This window comes from Arabidopsis thaliana, chromosome 3 (assembly GCF_000001735.4).
Source record: "Arabidopsis thaliana chromosome 3, partial sequence".
Lineage (NCBI taxonomy): Eukaryota > Viridiplantae > Streptophyta > Magnoliopsida > Brassicales > Brassicaceae > Arabidopsis > Arabidopsis thaliana.
In genome coordinates, this window is record NC_003074.8 from 7,861,677 (window position 1) to 7,880,983 (window position 19,307).

The window sequence follows — 19,307 nt, forward strand, 5'->3', positions numbered from 1 at the left end:
ACATAGACGAATATATAGGAAGCTTCTAAATAAAAGAATGAAAAGTCAATATTGAATAGACATACCTATTTTGCAACACTTGTGTTATATATAAATGCTAGTGTTCAAGAAAGTCAATTTCATATAATTTTTATACAGTGTTTTTTTTTGAAAGACACGTATATAAATAATCATTATGATTATTTGTTAATTATGCGAAAGGTTCTTACGAAACAAGTTAATATGTTAAATGATCTATTCCTAATTTATGCCGAGTAGACCTTGTTGCTTTTTAATTTATTGCAAGAATTCTAAATTCATGACTTGTAGGGATAGACTTAGCCACCACAAACAGAGACTAAAGCAATTTTTGGATTTCAAATTGGTGTTAAAGAGTATAAATTGACTTATTAAAATCAAGGATACTAATTTCTTGGAAGCATTCCAACTCTGGATCTTCTATTGGTACATGGAAAACTGTGTGGACCGATAGTCTTACCAGTTTTGATCGTTACAAAGGATGATGCTACCACATCGCGTTTGTTGCAAGAGAAAGAAACTTAATTATTGCGTATGCAACTTACCCATTATACCTTTTTGAAGAATGTTCAGTTACTAACATATTTACCTCCATTGTGCATGTATTTTGGGTACAAAGCCATGGATGTTGTACGTCTAGAGGAATTGCAAATCCATCGTTCTTATACTAAACACTTTTGAAACATCACCTCATGGATCCAAATTAAAAGAGATAGATTGAACAAGTATGGACGTCCCTTAGTAGGTTATCCGAGAAAAACTATGGTAAAGCAAATTATGAATGTATATATGTGATTTTACCAAAGATGGTGAGAATGTGAACTTCCAACCATTTATGTGTTAGAGAGACCGTTTCTTATTTTAGGCTAGGACTGTCCCATTGGTATTATAAATAGAAGTAGAGAAATGTCAGCAAAGGACATGTGATAACTGAGAGTGAGAGTCAGAGAATATTCTCGATTCCAGCTCAAAGTCTTAAGCTCGACATTCCAACTTGTTTAGTTAAACTTTCAGTAATTTGTAAGTTCGGCGGTTAACAGTTTCATGTAAACGGCCGTAACGTTCAGTTGTTGAAATAAAATCTTCTATTTTGTTGCTATTGTCTTCTCATCTTGTTAGGTTGGGCTTCAATACCAACAGATTCGTTGTATTTTGTATTTTCTTTCGGCACCAACAGATTCGTTGTATTTTATATTTTCTTGTCTACTTCTTTTGGAAATTTGATGTCAGAAAAATACCATGTCGACGTTGTTTTCGATTTATTTGATTATAATAATATAACTTCGTAGTTAGAGAAAAACCACACACAAAATTTTTGTAGGATTTAAAACACTACACAATTTTATTTGTGTGTTTTTAACCTCCCAAATAGGGATTTTGACATTTAACTTGAATCATAAGTATGTTCTAAATTCCGCCCCAAAAAAAGAGAGTATGTTCTAATTAATCATGATGTATATATAAATACGTATATATATCAAACGGGAAATGTAACTTTATTACTTGTTACTTTTAACCTCCCAAATAAGGAGCTTAACTGGCACTTTCTTTGAAGTTTAACTGAATGTTTCTCTAACTTTCACAAACATAAAAACGTGAAGCAATTTAATTCCATCTCGTTTGAGATATATACATGCATGATTTAGAACATACTTAAGTTTTCTGCAGTATAACACGTAGTATACTAGTATATGTTGTTGTGATGTTTTCTAGAGAAATCGATTTTGTTATGTTCGCTTTTCTATTACTGTATCTTCTTTTTGATTGGTCATAAAAAACAAAACAAAAACATCATCCCACCTAATTAATTCCCTTTGGGTAACCCGTAATCCATTCACAACTCTTCAATGATAATCAATGCGTGAGGAACTGAAACACATCCTTTCGTTACTGACTGATGGTTCAATCATCGATGGATCTATTCGACAACCCAATTCAACGGAATATATATATATATATATATAATCACTTACATAAAACATAGTAACAACCATCCACAGAGTATATTCCAAACAGAGAGTAGGTAACATAACTAGCATCAAATACTCTTTTATTACATCAATAATTTGCATGAAATCGTTAATTCCGAAGTCTCAGAAGCATGCATCCAGGACACAACAGCAGCATATGGCAGCACAACTGCCAATAGACAAAACCAAATTTATTAAGTGTTACGTACCATTCTTGTCTAAGGACTAGGGAAGATATTGGTTTATATTTGAAATAGTAACATTTTCTGAAAACTTTAAATAAAGAAAAAGTATTTTAGCAACGTACGTAATATCCCATGGTTTAATTTCTTTTTAGTTGTTCAGTTGGTAAAACAAACTTTTAGCTGACAACTCTGAAGTTGAATTTTTATATTATCTTTTGTCATTGAAGGGGAAATAAAATGTAAGTCAAGGGTGAATTTAAAACAAACAACAAAATTGCAAGAAATTAAACACTAGTTATCAACTAAAATGTTGGGAAAAAAAACAAATCTTGACTAGAAAATGTTGACCCAAATTTTGCCAAAACATTTGCAGTTCAAAACCAATAGTTTGACTACTCGAATTAGAGATACTCCATAATAATTCAGGAAAACAGAGAAACACACAAGAAATTGAAACCCTATACTGATAGATCATTAAAAATAAAATAAGAGCGTCGTATGAATGTCTTGCAAAACGGATAATTAGAACCATCATGATCTATAATCACATGAAGAGAGTGAATGAAAGAAAAACATACCATCCTTTCCAAAAACCATCGCCCTTGGACTTTGTCTCCACTGCGGCGGCTGGAGGATCACCAACCATCGCATCTCTGGTCGGATAACCAATCGGTGGTGGACTTGTGTACGGCCCCGAAGAAGTCTGTGAAGGTTTTTCCACTGAGGCAAGAAAAGATTATTAACTTATCTAATTGGATATCGATCTTGATTTAAACAGATAATTGAAGAATTTACCGGACAAGTGATTCTGCTCGGATGGATTCATTCTGATTTAGTGACAAAGTGATGATGAGATGAGGATTATGAAGAGAAGAGAGTGTTTGTGTTTTAATTTAAAGAAGAGGAATATATGAAAGTTTTTATAGAGATAGTTAAATATAGGTTTGGTGATGGCCACTGGTGGGTATATAAATAGAGATTATGAAGATGCGGACGAGAAAAGCAGGTTTGAACTTCTTAAGATTATTGGAGTGGTTGAATTCAATTAAGTACGCTAGTCGCTAGATATGAAAGTTTTTGGTATTTAGAATCTTATAGTAATATTTTAGCAATAATGATCTATATTATTAATTTATTGTTCAAAGTTCTTAAGTATTATACATATACGGTTAGTAGTTTTGTTAGTGAACTGATCAAATTTATTTGATCCTGAATACTGAGTTTGATATACGGGTAAAGCTACTAAGAATTAACACCTGATTATTTGAAATGTTTGCATCAAAATGTTATTCTTTAAATAAAAGACAAAATTTAGCATTATTTGTATGACGTATTTGACAACTAAAATACAAACGATGTGTTTGAACAAGAAACATCTAACTCATTTACTAAATAGTTACCAAATACATCAGTTTTTGGTCCATAAAATTACGCGTCAACTGTATTTATAGCTTTTAACTATATTCACCAGAATATTATAATCTTTTATACTACTAGAACTTTTGGATTTCTTGACGTCAAAATATTGAGTATCATATAATGGTTGAGATCTCATTTTTTTTGTTTTTTTTTTTGGTATCAATGGTTGAGATATCATTGTAGGTACATAAGATAATTTTGCCTTAGTCTTGTAATTAATTGCTTAAAACTTTAGGTTGAGATGTCGTATATATGCTTGAAAGATAAGGACGCAAACCATATCTTTAAATAGTTTTTTTTGTTGGTTAAGTGGAAATCTTAGAATCGAACTCCCCTGCATCGAACTTCCCTGGTAGAATCGTAACCTGAGATAGCACAACAAACTTTGCCCCAATGGTATTCAGCAGTTTATTTTTAGTTTTAAAAAATAGTTATTACGTATTTATTTAATTTATCTACTTTCATATATTACTTGAATTTAAACCCAAAAAAAAATTATTTGAGGAAGCTTATATATATAGGATTGGATAACTGAAGCTCTATATTCGCGTTTTCGTGACATTAATTTGTGGTGTCGTGATACTTGATTTATTTACGACGTGAACTGTTTTTAAAATTTCTTTGTGTTCTTTAAAGTAGTTGGAATCTAATCCAAATTTCATTACTAAAGAAAAAGAAAAAAAGTTTTTAGAGTTTTTGATATAAGAAACTTGTAGAGATAACAGACAAACAGACACGTGAAGAATTTATGGTTTGAAAGTTGAAACAATTATTCGATGACTTTCTTGCTTTTCACTAGCTATTTAAACCAATTGTATCCAAAATATCTTCCTTTTCTACATATGTTTCCTCATTTGATTTGCCTTCGAGTTGGATTTTCAAACAAAGTATTCCATTTCTTAAAAGTAAATACCTTTACTTTTTTCAAATGGAAACATCAATTAAAGAAAAACATCAATCCTCTATTCCTTTTTACAACAAATATATATGTATGTAGATATATATTAGTTATATATTATTTCGGATAATTTATCAAAACAAAAATATTAGTCTATATGTATATGTTGCAAAAAAACTATTATATATCACAATATTTCACTGGTGTTGTGGTGCATAATGAGAAGACGGTCAAATATCTTGTGACAGCGATTTGAGATGGCAAGTTTATAATTTCATAAACTAAAAATACGCACATTGATCAGAAAACAGAAAAATGGGAAAATAGTTTGCGAATGTTAACTATGTTATTAACAAAAAAAAAGAAAAAAAAAAAGATAAGAGTACAAGGGTCTGAATGGACGAAATTTAGAGCTTTTTGATAAAGGAAATATATAGTTTATATCAAGATATAATCGGAATTTCCTTCCAAATATAGTACATATATACGGACTAAAACCAAATAAATATAGATGCCGGTAGCTATAGTGTATTAGTGTTCCTATATCCGAATAGCATTCAGAACGTATTGGTTTGGCATGGCTTACCAAACACTTTTTTGATTCGCTCACATGAAAAAATTATTCACAGACAAGGCACTATACGATAATTTCAAAAGTTTAAGAGTTGAAAACCTTTTGAGTTATGCGGCCAAACAGTTTTTCACATATAGTAATATGGTTTTTCTATTTATAATTTACGAAGCACATTAATATAAATCGAGATGGACCGGTCTTTAAAACCTATCAAACCACGTGGGATCTTTGAAGATTTCAGGAATAGTGGTAAGCCTTGTCTATTATGGATCTCCTTCGTCAACGGCTTTCGATCTCCTAATCCAGCTAATCAACTATTACACTTTGTACTTAAATTATTAGGTCTAGACCTAACATAAGCCTTTTTGAAAATTCATGGTATATTTATTCAGAAATCCAAGTTGGAATCTTTTATGGATCGCTGGTATCAACATGCCCTCTACTTCTCGAGGATTGTTGACTACGATCGAGTCATTGACTTCATGCGACTATTGACATAACTTAAATGTTTTATATTCGATTTAGAGCATGATTTACATTTGATACAACTATACAAGCATTTTCTAAAGCAGCCACCGTATCATGTTCCAGCAAATTACCAGTTCACATTATCTATGTGTGTGTGTGTATGCGTATATAAATAGTAGATATGTGGTCCATACTCGAAACTATTCGATAGGGTTTTATTTAATTAAAATGAAGAATGGCCACTGCAGAAGTAACGGCCCAACAATTGTAATAGAAAAATGAGGAAGTAGCATCTTCCTTAATTACAATATTATGTTTGAGTCACCTTTTCTAAATATTTACATATATTTTATGATAAACTATGAAAACAAACATTCATTGGTGATCTGTGGATAGTGGACGTGTATACATATATCCATGCATGTACGGATTGCTAGAGTCGATCAATATAGCACATGCATGGTATGTAGAAAACAATTAAATAAGAATCTGTAGTCTTTCATCTTCCTTGTTATATAATCACTCGATTTCACATAATTAACATAAGCAACTATCAATTACGAAAACTCAAAAATATAGGAAGAGAAAAAAAAAGATATGAAAGTAACACAAAAGCCAAAGATAATATTCATCCCTTATCCGGCGCAAGGCCACGTCACTCCGATGCTTCACCTTGCATCGGCTTTCCTCAGCCGTGGATTCTCCCCTGTCGTTATGACTCCCGAGTCTATCCACCGTAGGATCTCGGCTACTAACGAGGATCTTGGGATCACGTTCTTGGCCTTATCTGACGGTCAAGATCGTCCGGACGCACCTCCCTCGGACTTCTTCTCGATAGAGAACTCAATGGAGAACATCATGCCACCACAGCTCGAACGGCTCCTACTAGAAGAAGACTTGGATGTGGCTTGTGTTGTGGTTGATTTGCTGGCTTCGTGGGCTATAGGAGTGGCTGATCGGTGTGGAGTTCCGGTCGCCGGATTCTGGCCGGTGATGTTCGCTGCTTACCGTTTGATCCAAGCAATACCGGAGCTAGTCCGAACAGGCTTAGTTTCCCAAAAAGGTAGTTCGCATTATTTTGATACACCGGTTAATTCACATACTACGTAGTTGTTTTAATATGTTATTGTGATTATAACTTAGCGGAAGCTTTAAAGTAAATTATAATAGACGTAAAAATGGAGAGTTATGAAATTGCATGTGCGTATATATATAGTCATGGTAATCAGTAGATCCATTATATTATAAAAAAAATGAATATATATCATGGTAATTGGTTGTCCCCTCATGTTGCGGTTCAATATATATAGGTCTTTTAATTAGTCGGTCGACATAGGTTTTTAAACAGAACATTTGTAGTTGATAATTGCCGGATTATATGATTACCTAAAAAATATGCAATCATTGGATACGGTGATAAAGAATGAAAATGCAAGTCTTACGAAGTTTTAAGTCATGACTCAAATTAGAAAGGAGTTTTATTATTGGATCACTCAATGATATCCACATATATATCATAGTTTTGGTCATATATACAACATGAAAACTGTTAAGTCAAACTTTTAGTTGGAAGTGGGAACCATGAATCTAACCATATGAACAAGAAAAACCCACACTAATCTGATATTAATTTGATGAAGCAATTTTCCAAATCTAATTAAGTTTGAAAACATATTTTTTGCATGTCTTTCGTTATTTTATCCTCCCTTTGTTGTAATATTTTTTTTTTTGGTCATATTTTTATGGTTACTACATTATTTCATATTAATTACAGTTAGTTGTAACATTGATGTGCAGGTTGTCCTCGTCAACTAGAAAAAACAATAGTCCAGCCAGAGCAACCGCTCCTATCCGCAGAAGATCTACCGTGGCTGATCGGAACTCCCAAAGCTCAGAAAAAACGATTCAAGTTCTGGCAAAGAACTCTAGAACGAACAAAAAGTCTCCGTTGGATCTTGACAAGCTCCTTTAAAGATGAATATGAAGATGTCGACAACCACAAAGCATCCTACAAAAAATCTAACGATTTAAACAAAGAAAACAATGGTCAAAACCCTCAAATCCTTCATTTAGGTCCATTGCATAACCAAGAAGCAACAAATAATATAACTATAACCAAGACTAGTTTTTGGGAAGAAGACATGTCTTGTCTAGGTTGGCTTCAAGAACAAAACCCGAACTCAGTCATTTATATCTCATTTGGAAGTTGGGTTTCTCCTATAGGAGAATCAAATATTCAAACGTTGGCATTGGCGTTGGAAGCGTCAGGGAGACCTTTCCTTTGGGCGTTAAACCGAGTGTGGCAAGAGGGACTACCACCAGGTTTTGTGCATAGAGTCACAATTACCAAAAACCAAGGAAGGATCGTCTCATGGGCTCCGCAACTTGAAGTTCTTAGAAACGATTCTGTGGGATGTTACGTGACTCATTGTGGCTGGAACTCGACTATGGAGGTACATGTAACATATTGATATACACTAGTAAAATCTAGCATGTATTATATGATTATGGTATCTACTATATAAATTAACTTTATACAATATGTGTATTAAATTTTGATTTATTGCTTGTACAATAATAGGCAGTGGCAAGTTCCCGGAGGCTACTATGTTATCCGGTGGCCGGAGACCAGTTTGTTAACTGTAAATACATCGTGGACGTTTGGAAGATTGGAGTGAGATTGAGCGGGTTTGGAGAGAAGGAGGTTGAAGATGGACTAAGGAAAGTAATGGAGGATCAAGATATGGGTGAGAGATTGAGGAAGTTAAGAGACAGAGCAATGGGGAATGAAGCTCGTTTGAGTTCGGAAATGAATTTTACATTTTTAAAAAACGAGCTTAATTAGACGAGCGAAGAGTGTCGATGTCATAATATTTATATTTTCATTGTTTTAACTTCAAAATAAGCACTTGAAAATGTATAGTGTTTTCGAACAACTTGAATCAATGATGTTTTGATTCAACGATTGTAGTTTTTATTTGGTTAAACATTTGGTATGAAAGCATTTTAACCATATTAACGAATATATTTGACTCTAGTGACCAATTTATTTATTTTAAATGGAGACAAATTTCTTTGGAGAGCCATCAGTATTCAGCCATCATATTCAATAAGATTAGTTAAGTTGATCTGGTCTTATATGGTGCACGCATGTCAATCATCTTAAAGTTGAAAGAATTAAAAGTAGTTGACAAAATTAAGAGAAAAAATAGCGACATTATATTGGACAACGTTTTCCTCATACGCCTTTATATAATCATAAATAGATTGTAGTATATAGATTCTCTAGTTTATTTAATGCATCATTGATTTTTTTTTACATCAAACAAGAAAATATCATATTAGTAACTAACTTTATTAGATAATTAACTATAGTTTTATAATTGTTTTCTTTCTATTTTATTTATGTATTATTTTTATTTTTTATTTTTTTCAGCATCCTTTATTATTTTAAAATTTTTGTTACTCACTTTATGCATTATTTTTAAGGTCGTTTCTTTTGCAGAAAAAAATAAAATACACTAATAATTAAAGCAATAATATTTTTCTGACAAACAAATAAAAAAGGATTACTGAAATTAATTAGAAAACGCGGAAAAAATAATTAAAACGACACGCAACGGTGACGTTTTCTTTGACCCGCCAAAGAAGAAGAAGAAAAAAAAGAAGTCTTGAGGAAATCTGACGAAGAAGAAAACATCTCTGAGACCGACGAAACGAAAGTATCCATTTTTATTTGTCTGCAGTAGTAAATCAATCGCATCGGAAAAAGGAAACCTTCTTTAGCTTCTTCCGTAGCTGACGTCTCTCTCTATCTGTCTCTTAGGTGCCTCTTTCTTTTCTTCAACGATTTCTCTCCCCCTCTTGCTTTAGCTGATCGATTTCGAAAAATTGAGCTTGCCAAGTCAAGCAACCAGATTTTGTTGGTAATTATCTCAACTTTTTGTTTGCTCAACTTTAGGATTTTGAATCTCAGAGAATTACGTTTCCAGTAGTGGGTAACGTTTCAAGAATTTGAGATTGTTTTGGGTTTCTTTTGAATTTGGGTTTATTCAGTGTGATCTTTGATCTGGGTTTCTGTAGTTTTGTGTGATTGAATCGAAAGTTGTCTTCTTTTGTTACAGATTACAACATTTTAGGTTGATATACCTTTTGGATTTGGTTGCTTAATGGTATTGGATTGATACTAGTTTCTCAAGATTATGGTTTTCGTTTTAAACTGATCAGAGGTAGTCTCTGTCTTGCTTCCTAGGTTGTATTTAGTATAGGATCCAAATACAATGGATGAAAACCATAGGAATCCATTTGCAAATGCAAGTACAAGTGCTAGAGCAAGCGGCAGTACAAGTGCGAGCTCAAACTCGAGTTTTAGTAGCAGTGTGGCGGATACAGATGATGATCAGACCATTGCACGTATATTAGCTGAAGATGAGAGCTTGAGAAGAGAAGGCAAGCTTGGGAAGAGATTATCTCATTTGGATTCTATCCCAGTATGATAAGCTTCTTTTGCTTAATCTTCACATTTAGGCTTGGATCTGTGCTATTCATTGTTGTTGTTAGTGTCTATTGGTGACAAGTTCTTTGAATATCTTGTGGAATTTTTTATTGGCAGCACACTCCTCGGGTTAACAGGGAGATACCTGATATAAATGATGCAACATTAGACCATGAGCTGCTCTCTGGGAGGTTCTCATCTTCTTATCAACGTTTCCTTTAGTGTCATCGTCTTTCATTTCCTTGACTGCATTCTTCATTTGATGCTGATTAGATTGTTCATTGTCGATAGAATAGCTAGTTGTTTTCAATCTAGAAACATCTTTAATGGTCTCTCTTTTTTGTTCAGGTTGGCCACATATGGTTTAGCGGAATTGCAAATGGAGGGAGATGGAAATTGCCAGGTACGTTGAAAGGAACATCCATATAGACCTTGTGTGGACTCTTCAAAAGACTTTGTATTGATTTGCTTTGTCATATTGTTATACTTGTTTGCCAGTTTCGAGCTTTAGCAGACCAGCTTTTCCGCAATGCAGATTACCATAAACATGTAAGGAAGCATGTTGTAAAGCAGGTACTGCCTGAGAACCATAACGCATCTCATTTTCTTGTTCACAAATGTCCGATTCTTTAGTCAGCGCCTTCAGGGATGAATGTGTTTAATCATATATACTGGCTCTCTTTCATAAACTCGTGCTTCTTCTGAAAATTCCTCAGCAACACCCTTCAAGCTGTCTTTCCTGTCTCTGTTGACTGGCTTTCAATCTCTGAAACTTTTTTTCTCGGCTTTAGCAGTTAGCTCACTTCCTGAAGTTCCCATCAAAACACCTATTTCCTTAGTTTTGGCCACATACTACTTTATAGTTTACTGCAATTATTCTGACTTAGCATTTGCATTTTTCAGTTAAAACAACAACGGAAGTTATACGAAGAATATGTGCCAATGAAATACAGACACTACACCAGGAAGATGAAAAAGTGAGACATTTTTATTTTTTTTGATAGTGTCAACGAGTGATAAATTATTCTCCGATTCATTCTTTTGCTGATACATTTTGGACGCGACTAGACATGGTGAATGGGGAGATCATGTTACTCTTCAAGCTGCAGCGGATAGAGTAAGTTTTCAAAGAGATACCATCCTTTGAGTTTACTATAATAGACTACAAAAGTTTTACAAACATACCTTAAAGATCAGATCTTCTTTGAGCAACTGCATCTTGAAGACTCATCAACAAATTTTACCTTTATTCGCTCACATTTCGTTACTTTTTTTACTTGAATGACTGGCTGACTCAGCATTACTGCAGTTCGAAGCCAAGATCTGCTTAGTCACATCCTTTCGGGATCAATCCTACATCGAGATTCTTCCTCATAACAAGAACCCTCTTAGAGGTACAAAGCCCTCTTTCTACCTTTATGCTCTAGGCCAAGTTTACTCGTTCCTAACCGTCTTGAATCCTTTTGTTGTACTGCAGAGGCTTGGCTCAGCTTCTGGAGCGAAGTGCATTACAATTCTTTATACGCTAATGGAGGTAAAAAACTCAGTTTCCTGCACTCAACTCTGCTTTTAAAGTAAATTATTATCATCACTAATTATCTCCATGGCTTTCTGAATCTCAATCTGAGTAGTTCTTGCTCTTCCAGATGTTCCAACAAGAAAACCGAGAAGGAAGCATTGGCTCTTCTAGTATTGGATTTAAAGTTCATCTCCATTTGTATAATGTATACCACTTTCCTCAGATTTATTTGTGCAACTTTGAGATAACCTTACTTTGTTGTATGCTTTATCATTGTAAAAGAAAAGAGTAAACATAGATATATTATTTTAAATACATTTATAATCATGTATATTGACTTTTTATCCCTAAGTTTTTACATGGAAATGATGAATCATAACGAAAATAAAACTATCATCATCAAAATATTGGTTGTGATACTTTCAAAAAATGGACCATAATGAGATCAATTTGAACCGACCGGGATGAAATGCAATCACATGGACCAAGTAAACGTGTCGTTGAGTTATATATAAATAAAGTCTATGTCTTTTCAATATTTTTAAAATTGATTTTGGTTGAGTTTGGAACAAGTAAAGTAATGGGTCTTAAACCTCAAGATCATAAAAGAATCAGTGGGATGGGATCGGACATAAAGCATCACACTTTTTTCTTTGACTCATATAAGCATATGATGCATATCATTTAGGCAGTGGATTTAGTATGAAAAAATCAAAAACTATATTTTCAGAACAAAATTTACATAAATTAATTTTAATTTGCTTATAATTAATTGTAGTAAATATGTTACACTTAAAGTTTTTTGAACCAATTAATGATTTAAGACTAATTTTATTATCATACTAACAAAATAGGAAAAAAAATCAAAAAAAAAAGTTTGGATTTTTATTTGGGTTTGGGCAAAAGGTCAGGTCATGTGTCGATGTTACACACGGCCAAGGAAACAGAACAAGAACAAATAAAGGCCATTGCTTTCTTCTTCCCTTCCCCTTCTCTTCATTGCCCTTCTCTCTCTCTTTTTTATCGCGGAGAGAGTTTTATAGATTTCTCCTTCTTCAACTTTACTTGCGTTTCTTTGTTTTATCAATTCGAAAACCCTAGCAGCAATCTCTGCTGATTTCACTTACCCACCTCGAATTTTGTTGTTCTATCTCCTTCACAAAGCACCACCTATCTGAAACCCTAGGGGAAGAGGATTCTCTCTTATGTCCTCTTCTGTTATCTTCTCTTACCTCTAAAGTTTCGTTTATTTCGATCATGGAGAGATCTGATTCAAGGGATTTGTATAACTTTGTTCGCGCTTCTTCCTTAGGTCAGTCTTCTTCTTAAAGGATGTTTCTTTCTTTCTCTTTTATGATTTTGCTGCTTATAGCTGATTTTGGATTCGGTTTTGTGTATTGCTTGGTTTGTTTAAGCACATAAATGTTGGAGATTTATGCTATGTATGATTTAGGTCACTGAGCTATATAGCATCTTTAATGTTCTAATGGGATCTGATGGGTTTGCTTAGTTTTCGATGTTGTGTTCCAATGCACAAATGATAGACCAGTTTGGATACTAAAAAACTTGTCTTTAGAGATGTTGTGTTAATCCCTTGAATTGTTAAAGTCTAGATTTTTATGGTCATGTGTTTGTAATGTTGGATTCTGAAACAGCTGTTTTTGTATCTGCAGATAAAAACAGTACACTCTTTGATGCATCACAATATGAGTTTTTTGGACAAAATCTGGATGATATGGAACTTGGGGGTCTTGATGATGATGGAGTAATCGCTCCTGTTCTTGGACATGCTGATGATGATGAGTATCACTTGTTTGATAAAGGAGAGGTAACATGCTTTCTCTGTTGAAAGCTAACATCTTGATAATGATGCATGTAGTAAGTAATGGTTGCAGATGTTTTACTAATAGATATGCATGTTGGTTCCAGGGTGCAGGTTTAGGATCACTATCTGACATGGATGATCTTGCGACAACTTTCGCAAAGGTTAGCATAATTTTTATTTACAAACACTATGATGACAATCTTAATATCTTACCTACCACCATGTCATGGTTGCATGTGATAAACTGATAATCAATCATCTTCTTTTTGTTTCATGCAAATGCTTGTTGCTTTTTTTTTCAGCTTCTTCGTTTTGCTTTGACTTGTTGTCAGTGATTTTAAATCTACCTATTCTCTTTTGTGTAGTTAAACAGAGTTGTTACCGGACCCAAACACCCTGGAGTTATTGGTGATAGAGGATCAGGATCCTTTTCAAGAGAGAGTGAGTTAAATTCCTATCTTGGTTACTACTTTATAACTTTAGGGTTATTTTTTAGCCTGGTGTAGTTCTTGTTCTTCAGTTTTCCTTTTCTGTTTCCGTTTTCGGCAAAGCCAGCAGCTGAGCGTGAGTACTCAGTAGCTTTTTTTACTCGGTGTAGCTACTAATAAATCCTTTCTGAGTCCACATATTGTGACCTGGTCCGTTTTATTGAGGTGAAGGGTTGGATTGTAGATATAAGTTGTGTTAGTTGAAGAAATCATGTGGTCATTCTAATTTGCAAATTCAGTACTTAAAATATGGAATTACCTGTTTTGAGCTATTATTTACACGATTACTTTTTTCTGACTGAACTCTATCTTATAGGTTCTTCTGCTACCGATTGGACACAAGATGCAGAGCTCACAAGCTGGTTGGACGAACAAGATCAAGAAGCTAAGAGATGGTCCTCACAGCCACAATCATTTGCTCATTCAAAACCTTTGTACAGGACATCCTCTTATCCTCAGCAGCAACCGCAGCTGCAGCACTACAATAGTGAACCGATAATTTTACCAGAATCAAATTTTACCTCATTTCCCCCGCCTGGTAACAGATCTCCGCAGGCTTCACCCGGAAATCTCCATCGCGCTCCTTCTCTTCCTGGTGGTTCTCAGTTGACCTATTCTGCACCTTCCCCGCTGTCAAATTCTGGTTTTCATCTTTCAGGATTGTCGCAAGGGCCCCACTATGGTGGTAATTTGACTAGATATGCCTCGTGCGGTCCTACGCTTGGTAACATGGTGCAACCTCATTGGGTCACTGATCCTGGTCATCTACACGGAGATCATTCTGGTTTATTACATAATCTGGTGCAACAACAGCATCAACAATTGCCTCCTCGAAATGCTATTATGTCGCAACATTTGCTTGCCCTCCAGCAGAGACAATCATATGCTCAACTTGCAGCGCTACAGTCTCAACTGTATAGTTCCTATCCTTCGCCATCACGTAAAGTCCCTTTTGGAGTTGGTGAAGTTAGGGAACACAAACATAAGTCATCTCATAGAAGTCGAAAGAATAGAGGACTCTCTCAACAGACATCAGACGCAGCTAGTCAGAAAAGTGAAACTGGACTGCAGTTTAGATCAAAGCACATGACTTCAGAAGAAATAGAGAGTATACTCAAGATGCAGCATTCCAATTCACACAGCAATGATCCCTATGTCAATGATTATTACCACCAAGCGAAGCTTGCCAAGAAGTCTGCCGGATCTAAAGCAATCTCTCACTTCTATCCTGCTCAGTTGAAGGACCACCAGCCTCGGTCCCGTAATAGTTCTGAACAGCATCCACAAGTTCATGTAGATGCTCTTGGTAAAATTACACTTCCATCTGTCCGCAGGCCACATGCCTTGCTTGAGGTTGACTCTTCTCCTGGTTTTAACGATGGAAGCGGGGATCATAAGGGCTCAGGAAAACATTTGGAACAGGAACCTCTCGTTGCAGCTAGGGTTACAATTGAAGATGCTCTTGGAGTTCTTATTGACATAGTTGACATTGACAGGACTCTCCAAAACACAAGACCCCAGGACGGAGGTGCCCAACTCAAGAGAAAGCGGCAGATCCTGCTAGAAGGATTAGCGACAGCACTTCAACTTGCTGATCCGTTCAGCAAAACCGGTCAGAAATCTGGGATGACTGCTAAGGATGATATTGTCTTTCTACGTATAGCGACTCTCCCCAAGGGTCGGAAATTGCTTACAAAGTATCTACAACTTCTAGTTCCAGGTACTGAGAATGCTCGAGTTGTCTGTATGGCTATATTCCGCCACTTGAGATTTCTGTTCGGCGGCCTACCTTCAGATACTCTAGCAGCAGAGACAATATCTAATCTTGCCAAAGCAGTCACGGTTTGCGTTCAGGCCATGGACCTTCGAGCACTGAGTGCTTGCCTTGCAGCTGTAGTATGTTCTTCAGAGCAGCCACCTCTCCGTCCTATCGGAAGTTCTGCTGGAGATGGTGCTTCAGTTGTCTTGATATCTCTTCTTGAGAGAGCTGCGGAAGTAGTGGTGGTTCCTCGAGTCATGCATGGGAATTCTAATGATGGTCTCTGGAGAGCGTCATTTGATGAATTCTTCAACCTTCTTACCAAATACTGCAGAAGCAAGTATGACACAATCCGTGGACAGAACCAAGGGAGTGCAGCGGATGTTTTGGAGCTGGCGATAAAGAGGGAAATGCCCGCTGAGCTTTTACGTGCGAGTCTGCGTCACACCAATGACGACCAGAGGAACTATTTATTAAACTTTGGTCGTAAACCATCAGCAATTAGTGAGTCGGCATCTCATGCAAGGGGTGGACAGATCAACTCTGAATCTGTGAGGGGTTAATAAAAAAGAAAGAGAAACCATGTGCTTGGAAGATTCCAATTCTTGGTTTTCATGGCTGTGGTGTGGACTCAGGAGACAAACTTGTAAGTAACCTGGTGGTGTAGGAATCTTTTCACAAGGGTTTCAGGTGAAAAGTGCTTTTAGATTCTGCTCTTCGTCTTCGTTTTTTAACTTTGAACTCTTTTATATTTCGTATTATCTTTTATGGTGGACAAATGCATATTCTGCTTGGTTTGTGTATTGGATGATGGGAAAGAATGTGAAACATGGAGTAGTAGGGTTATCTGAAGAAGTAATGTCTTCCGATGGGAGCCATATTTTGGTGCTCTAAATCGTTAGGGAAACAAAAATAGGAGGGAACTTTAGTAGTTTGGGAAGGATACTAGTGTTTTGTGTACAGAATGATGATAAAACCCTTTATCCGGAGAATAGTGAGAAGACTATATAGGTGTTAATCCTCTTCGATTAACAGGTTTAGGTCCGGAAAGCAGCTGGGAATCTGGGATAGGGAGTTCAAAAGTTTGTTATCTGATATGTTTATTTCCTCTTTGAACTGTTTCGTGTAATAGTAGTAGGAACTCACAAAAACCCTCTTTTGAATACTCTTGGATCCATCTCTCTCGTTGGTTGTTTCAAGATTCCATCTTCTAGGCTCTTCTACCTTTTTTGTGATGAGCTTTAAGTACAACACTAAGATCCAACTGGTTTTGTTGTCCTTGTAGAATCTTTGGTTTGACTAGTGATTGTTGGAATCATTTGGCCCTTCTATTTGACAGAATCTTTAAGTTACTATAATAAGGATCTTACAGAAATTGATTTTCTATACTACAAAATTTCTGTAATGGTAATGACCAAGGGCCGATGATGAGTGACTCGTAAACTACTAGAATTCACTAAAGCTAGTGATATACTTTGTTCATTCTATTCTTTGGTGGATCCAGCGAGTTAAATGCGTGCATTTTCTTATTTTGTAAAGGAAAAAAAGTAATAGAAGAGTTCCCAACATTTTACAAGTTGCATTAGCTTACGTCAAAGTACATAGAGCTAACTTGGAATAAACGGACAACCTCATAATTCATTGTAGGAGAAGTGTGACACTTCATACATGAATTAGGAAAAAAATAACGATCCAAATGATCTGAATTTTATACAGACTCCAATGGTACTAGAATGTCTTGATTTAAAACAGATCAAAAAAAAAAACTCGAAATTCATCGTCGAGTATCGGGAAAAATTACAAGAGATAAATGAGAGCTATAGAAACCCATAATGGAAAAAAGAAAAAAGAAAGAAACAAAGATTTTTTTGTTTTGATTGATAACTAGAAGGAAAACATAATAAAATTATGATTAGAAATTATGAAGAGAGGAGGATGATGAGGAAGTACTTGAGGTGTAATTAGGTGTAAGTGTAAAAGATTTGCTTCTCTTCTTCCTCTTCTCCAAGAACCTTTTCACAGATCTCTTCACCGAACATCCTAACGGTGATTCCAGTCTCACCGGCACTAACTCTAACGCTGTTACTTCACGATCCTTGCTCGCCATCTCTATTATTGCTCTCATCTTCATGTATTGAATTTTCACTCATCAATATTATAATTGATTACGAAAAGCGAAAAACGAAAAAAAAAAAAAAAAAGGTATAAAATGTACCTGGATCTCTACAAGATCGTACTCACTTAATCTCCCACTATAAAATGCATTGATTTCCTTAGATCTTATGGTTGAAGAACGATCATTAACTCTATATGAAAAAAATTCATTTTCAAAACGATTTAAGAGGTTTAAATATGAAAGTAGAGTGATTTGGATGATAAAACTCACGTAGAATCTTGATGACAAGATTGAAGCGTAGAGGCCATTGGAGATAGGTGAAGATCTAAGCTGCAACCCTTCATGATCCTCTCTAGGTAAATATTCTTACTTTGGTCGATTTTCGTATCAAAGTAATCAATATTGAAATGGTTGCATGTAAGGTATATATAAGAACGTGCTATGACTTTTTTTTTGGTGGAAAAAAAATTAGATATCTGCAAATTTGGTCACGTGCTTCATGTTTCAATACGAGGGAAACAAATATTTATAAAGAAAAATGGTAGTTTTTCTTTTTCTTTTTCTAGTGAGTATATGTATATCAATTTTGAGTCTGAAGAAGTATTAAGTATATAGAGTAATGTGAATCTAATTTGCAATTGATTGTGAGTGGTGTCTTTACAATATTTTTATTTTACATGCTATTATGATTTCAATGATCCATAAGTTAAATAAGTTTTATTATGTATGTGTAAATTTAAAATGTATGTTTGTTTTTTCAATATATATTTGTGTTGTCTTTTTGAAATTTTAACGATCATGTGTTTGAAAAAAATCAATATAAGACTTGTGAATCTGACTTTTGGATTTGTGAAAAGATTGGCCACATGTAGTGTTTGTGCCATGTGAGGTTTGGAGCGATTTGGTTTAATATACTTTCCACAAATAGAAAGTCGAACCATAAATTTGAGTGGTGAGTGGATTTCTTAAAAAAAAATTTGAGTCATTAGGGAATACATTTTCTGAAAGCAAGATTAAAGCTAAAGGTAGGTATAGAAAAGCTGATATAGTGGATGAATTAAAACACGTGAAGCATGTTTTACAAACTATTCACAATACGCAAGTCACGTGTTTTTCTCTTTGTTTACATGATTTTGAACATGGGTCATTAATATGACTTTGATCAATATTGATATTGAAAAGATGTGTTAAAGGGTTTTGATGTTTAGTCTGACTTTAGTATTCACGACACGGACCATTTGGCCCACGACTTTATGGCATGACCTTATGAAGAACACTACATTAATTCATGTACTAAGAGAGGATGGTTTGAGCAATTCTTTTTCTCTAAACCGAGTTTTTATAGAGTTGTCTAATTGTTTTAGGGACCTTTTATTTTTTTTTGTCATCTAGGAAGTAGAAATTCTTGAATTAAACTTGTCGTGGAACCATACAAATATACAATATGTAAAACGTCCAAACGAAGGAAATTATGCCCGTGGACGAATATACATCCCCGGAAACTAAAGCGATACCAAGAGATATAAAAATTACAGAGCAAAAAATTTAAACTCGAAATAGAAAGAAATCGAAA

The 19,307-nt window shown here is 34.9% G+C and overlaps 5 protein-coding genes and 1 pseudogene across 11 annotated transcripts; 4 read left to right on the plus strand and 2 right to left on the minus strand.

The window, feature by feature from the left end:
• The first annotated feature begins 318 nt into the window (after positions 1-318).
• Positions 319-892, plus strand: AT3G22238 (annotated as a pseudogene). The gene has a single exon.
• Positions 893-1,929: 1,037 nt separating this feature from the next.
• Positions 1,930-3,219, minus strand: AT3G22240 (cysteine-rich/transmembrane domain PCC1-like protein). The gene is made up of 3 exons (NM_113122.5): positions 2,969-3,219; positions 2,752-2,893; positions 1,930-2,157 (listed from the first exon to the last, which is right to left on the minus strand). Exons 1-3 carry the CDS (start codon positions 2,997-2,999, stop codon positions 2,112-2,114), a joined length of 219 nt encoding a protein of 72 aa, NP_566703.4. The 5' UTR covers positions 3,000-3,219; the 3' UTR covers positions 1,930-2,111.
• A 2,857-nt stretch (positions 3,220-6,076) lies between these two features.
• On the plus strand, positions 6,077-8,553 carry AT3G22250 (UDP-Glycosyltransferase superfamily protein). The gene is made up of 3 exons (NM_113123.2): positions 6,077-6,595; positions 7,330-7,985; positions 8,114-8,553. The coding sequence occupies exons 1-3, from the start codon at positions 6,130-6,132 to the stop codon at positions 8,375-8,377; spliced, it is 1,386 nt and encodes a 461-aa protein (NP_188864.1). The 5' UTR covers positions 6,077-6,129; the 3' UTR covers positions 8,378-8,553.
• A 596-nt stretch (positions 8,554-9,149) lies between these two features.
• AT3G22260 (Cysteine proteinases superfamily protein) lies at positions 9,150-11,921 on the plus strand. 6 transcript variants are annotated; one of them, NM_001203019.2, is made up of 11 exons: positions 9,160-9,254; positions 9,359-9,458; positions 9,785-10,022; positions 10,145-10,218; positions 10,376-10,430; positions 10,526-10,600; positions 10,931-11,004; positions 11,096-11,144; positions 11,337-11,421; positions 11,505-11,561; positions 11,659-11,921. In NM_001203019.2, exons 3-11 carry the CDS (start codon positions 9,813-9,815, stop codon positions 11,715-11,717), a joined length of 738 nt encoding a protein of 245 aa, NP_001189948.1. In that variant the 5' UTR covers positions 9,160-9,254; positions 9,359-9,458; positions 9,785-9,812; the 3' UTR covers positions 11,718-11,921. The 6 variants fall into 6 exon arrangements, with proteins under 6 accessions (NP_001326674.1, NP_001189948.1, NP_974352.1 ...); NM_202623.4 differs by having other exon boundaries at positions 9,160-9,458; NM_113124.3 differs by having other exon boundaries at positions 9,160-9,458; positions 11,674-11,921.
• A 547-nt stretch (positions 11,922-12,468) lies between these two features.
• AT3G22270 (Topoisomerase II-associated protein PAT1) lies at positions 12,469-17,136 on the plus strand. Its single transcript, NM_113125.4, has 5 exons — positions 12,469-12,858; positions 13,220-13,374; positions 13,476-13,532; positions 13,737-13,812; positions 14,176-17,136. Exons 1-5 carry the CDS (start codon positions 12,804-12,806, stop codon positions 16,179-16,181), a joined length of 2,349 nt encoding a protein of 782 aa, NP_188866.1. The 5' UTR covers positions 12,469-12,803; the 3' UTR covers positions 16,182-17,136.
• On the minus strand, positions 17,131-18,134 carry AT3G22275 (jasmonate ZIM-domain protein). The gene is made up of 3 exons (NM_001084731.2): positions 18,005-18,134; positions 17,834-17,924; positions 17,131-17,743 (listed from the first exon to the last, which is right to left on the minus strand). Exons 1-3 carry the CDS (start codon positions 18,076-18,078, stop codon positions 17,531-17,533), a joined length of 378 nt encoding a protein of 125 aa, NP_001078200.1. The 5' UTR covers positions 18,079-18,134; the 3' UTR covers positions 17,131-17,530.
• Positions 18,135-19,307: the final 1,173 nt, after the last annotated feature.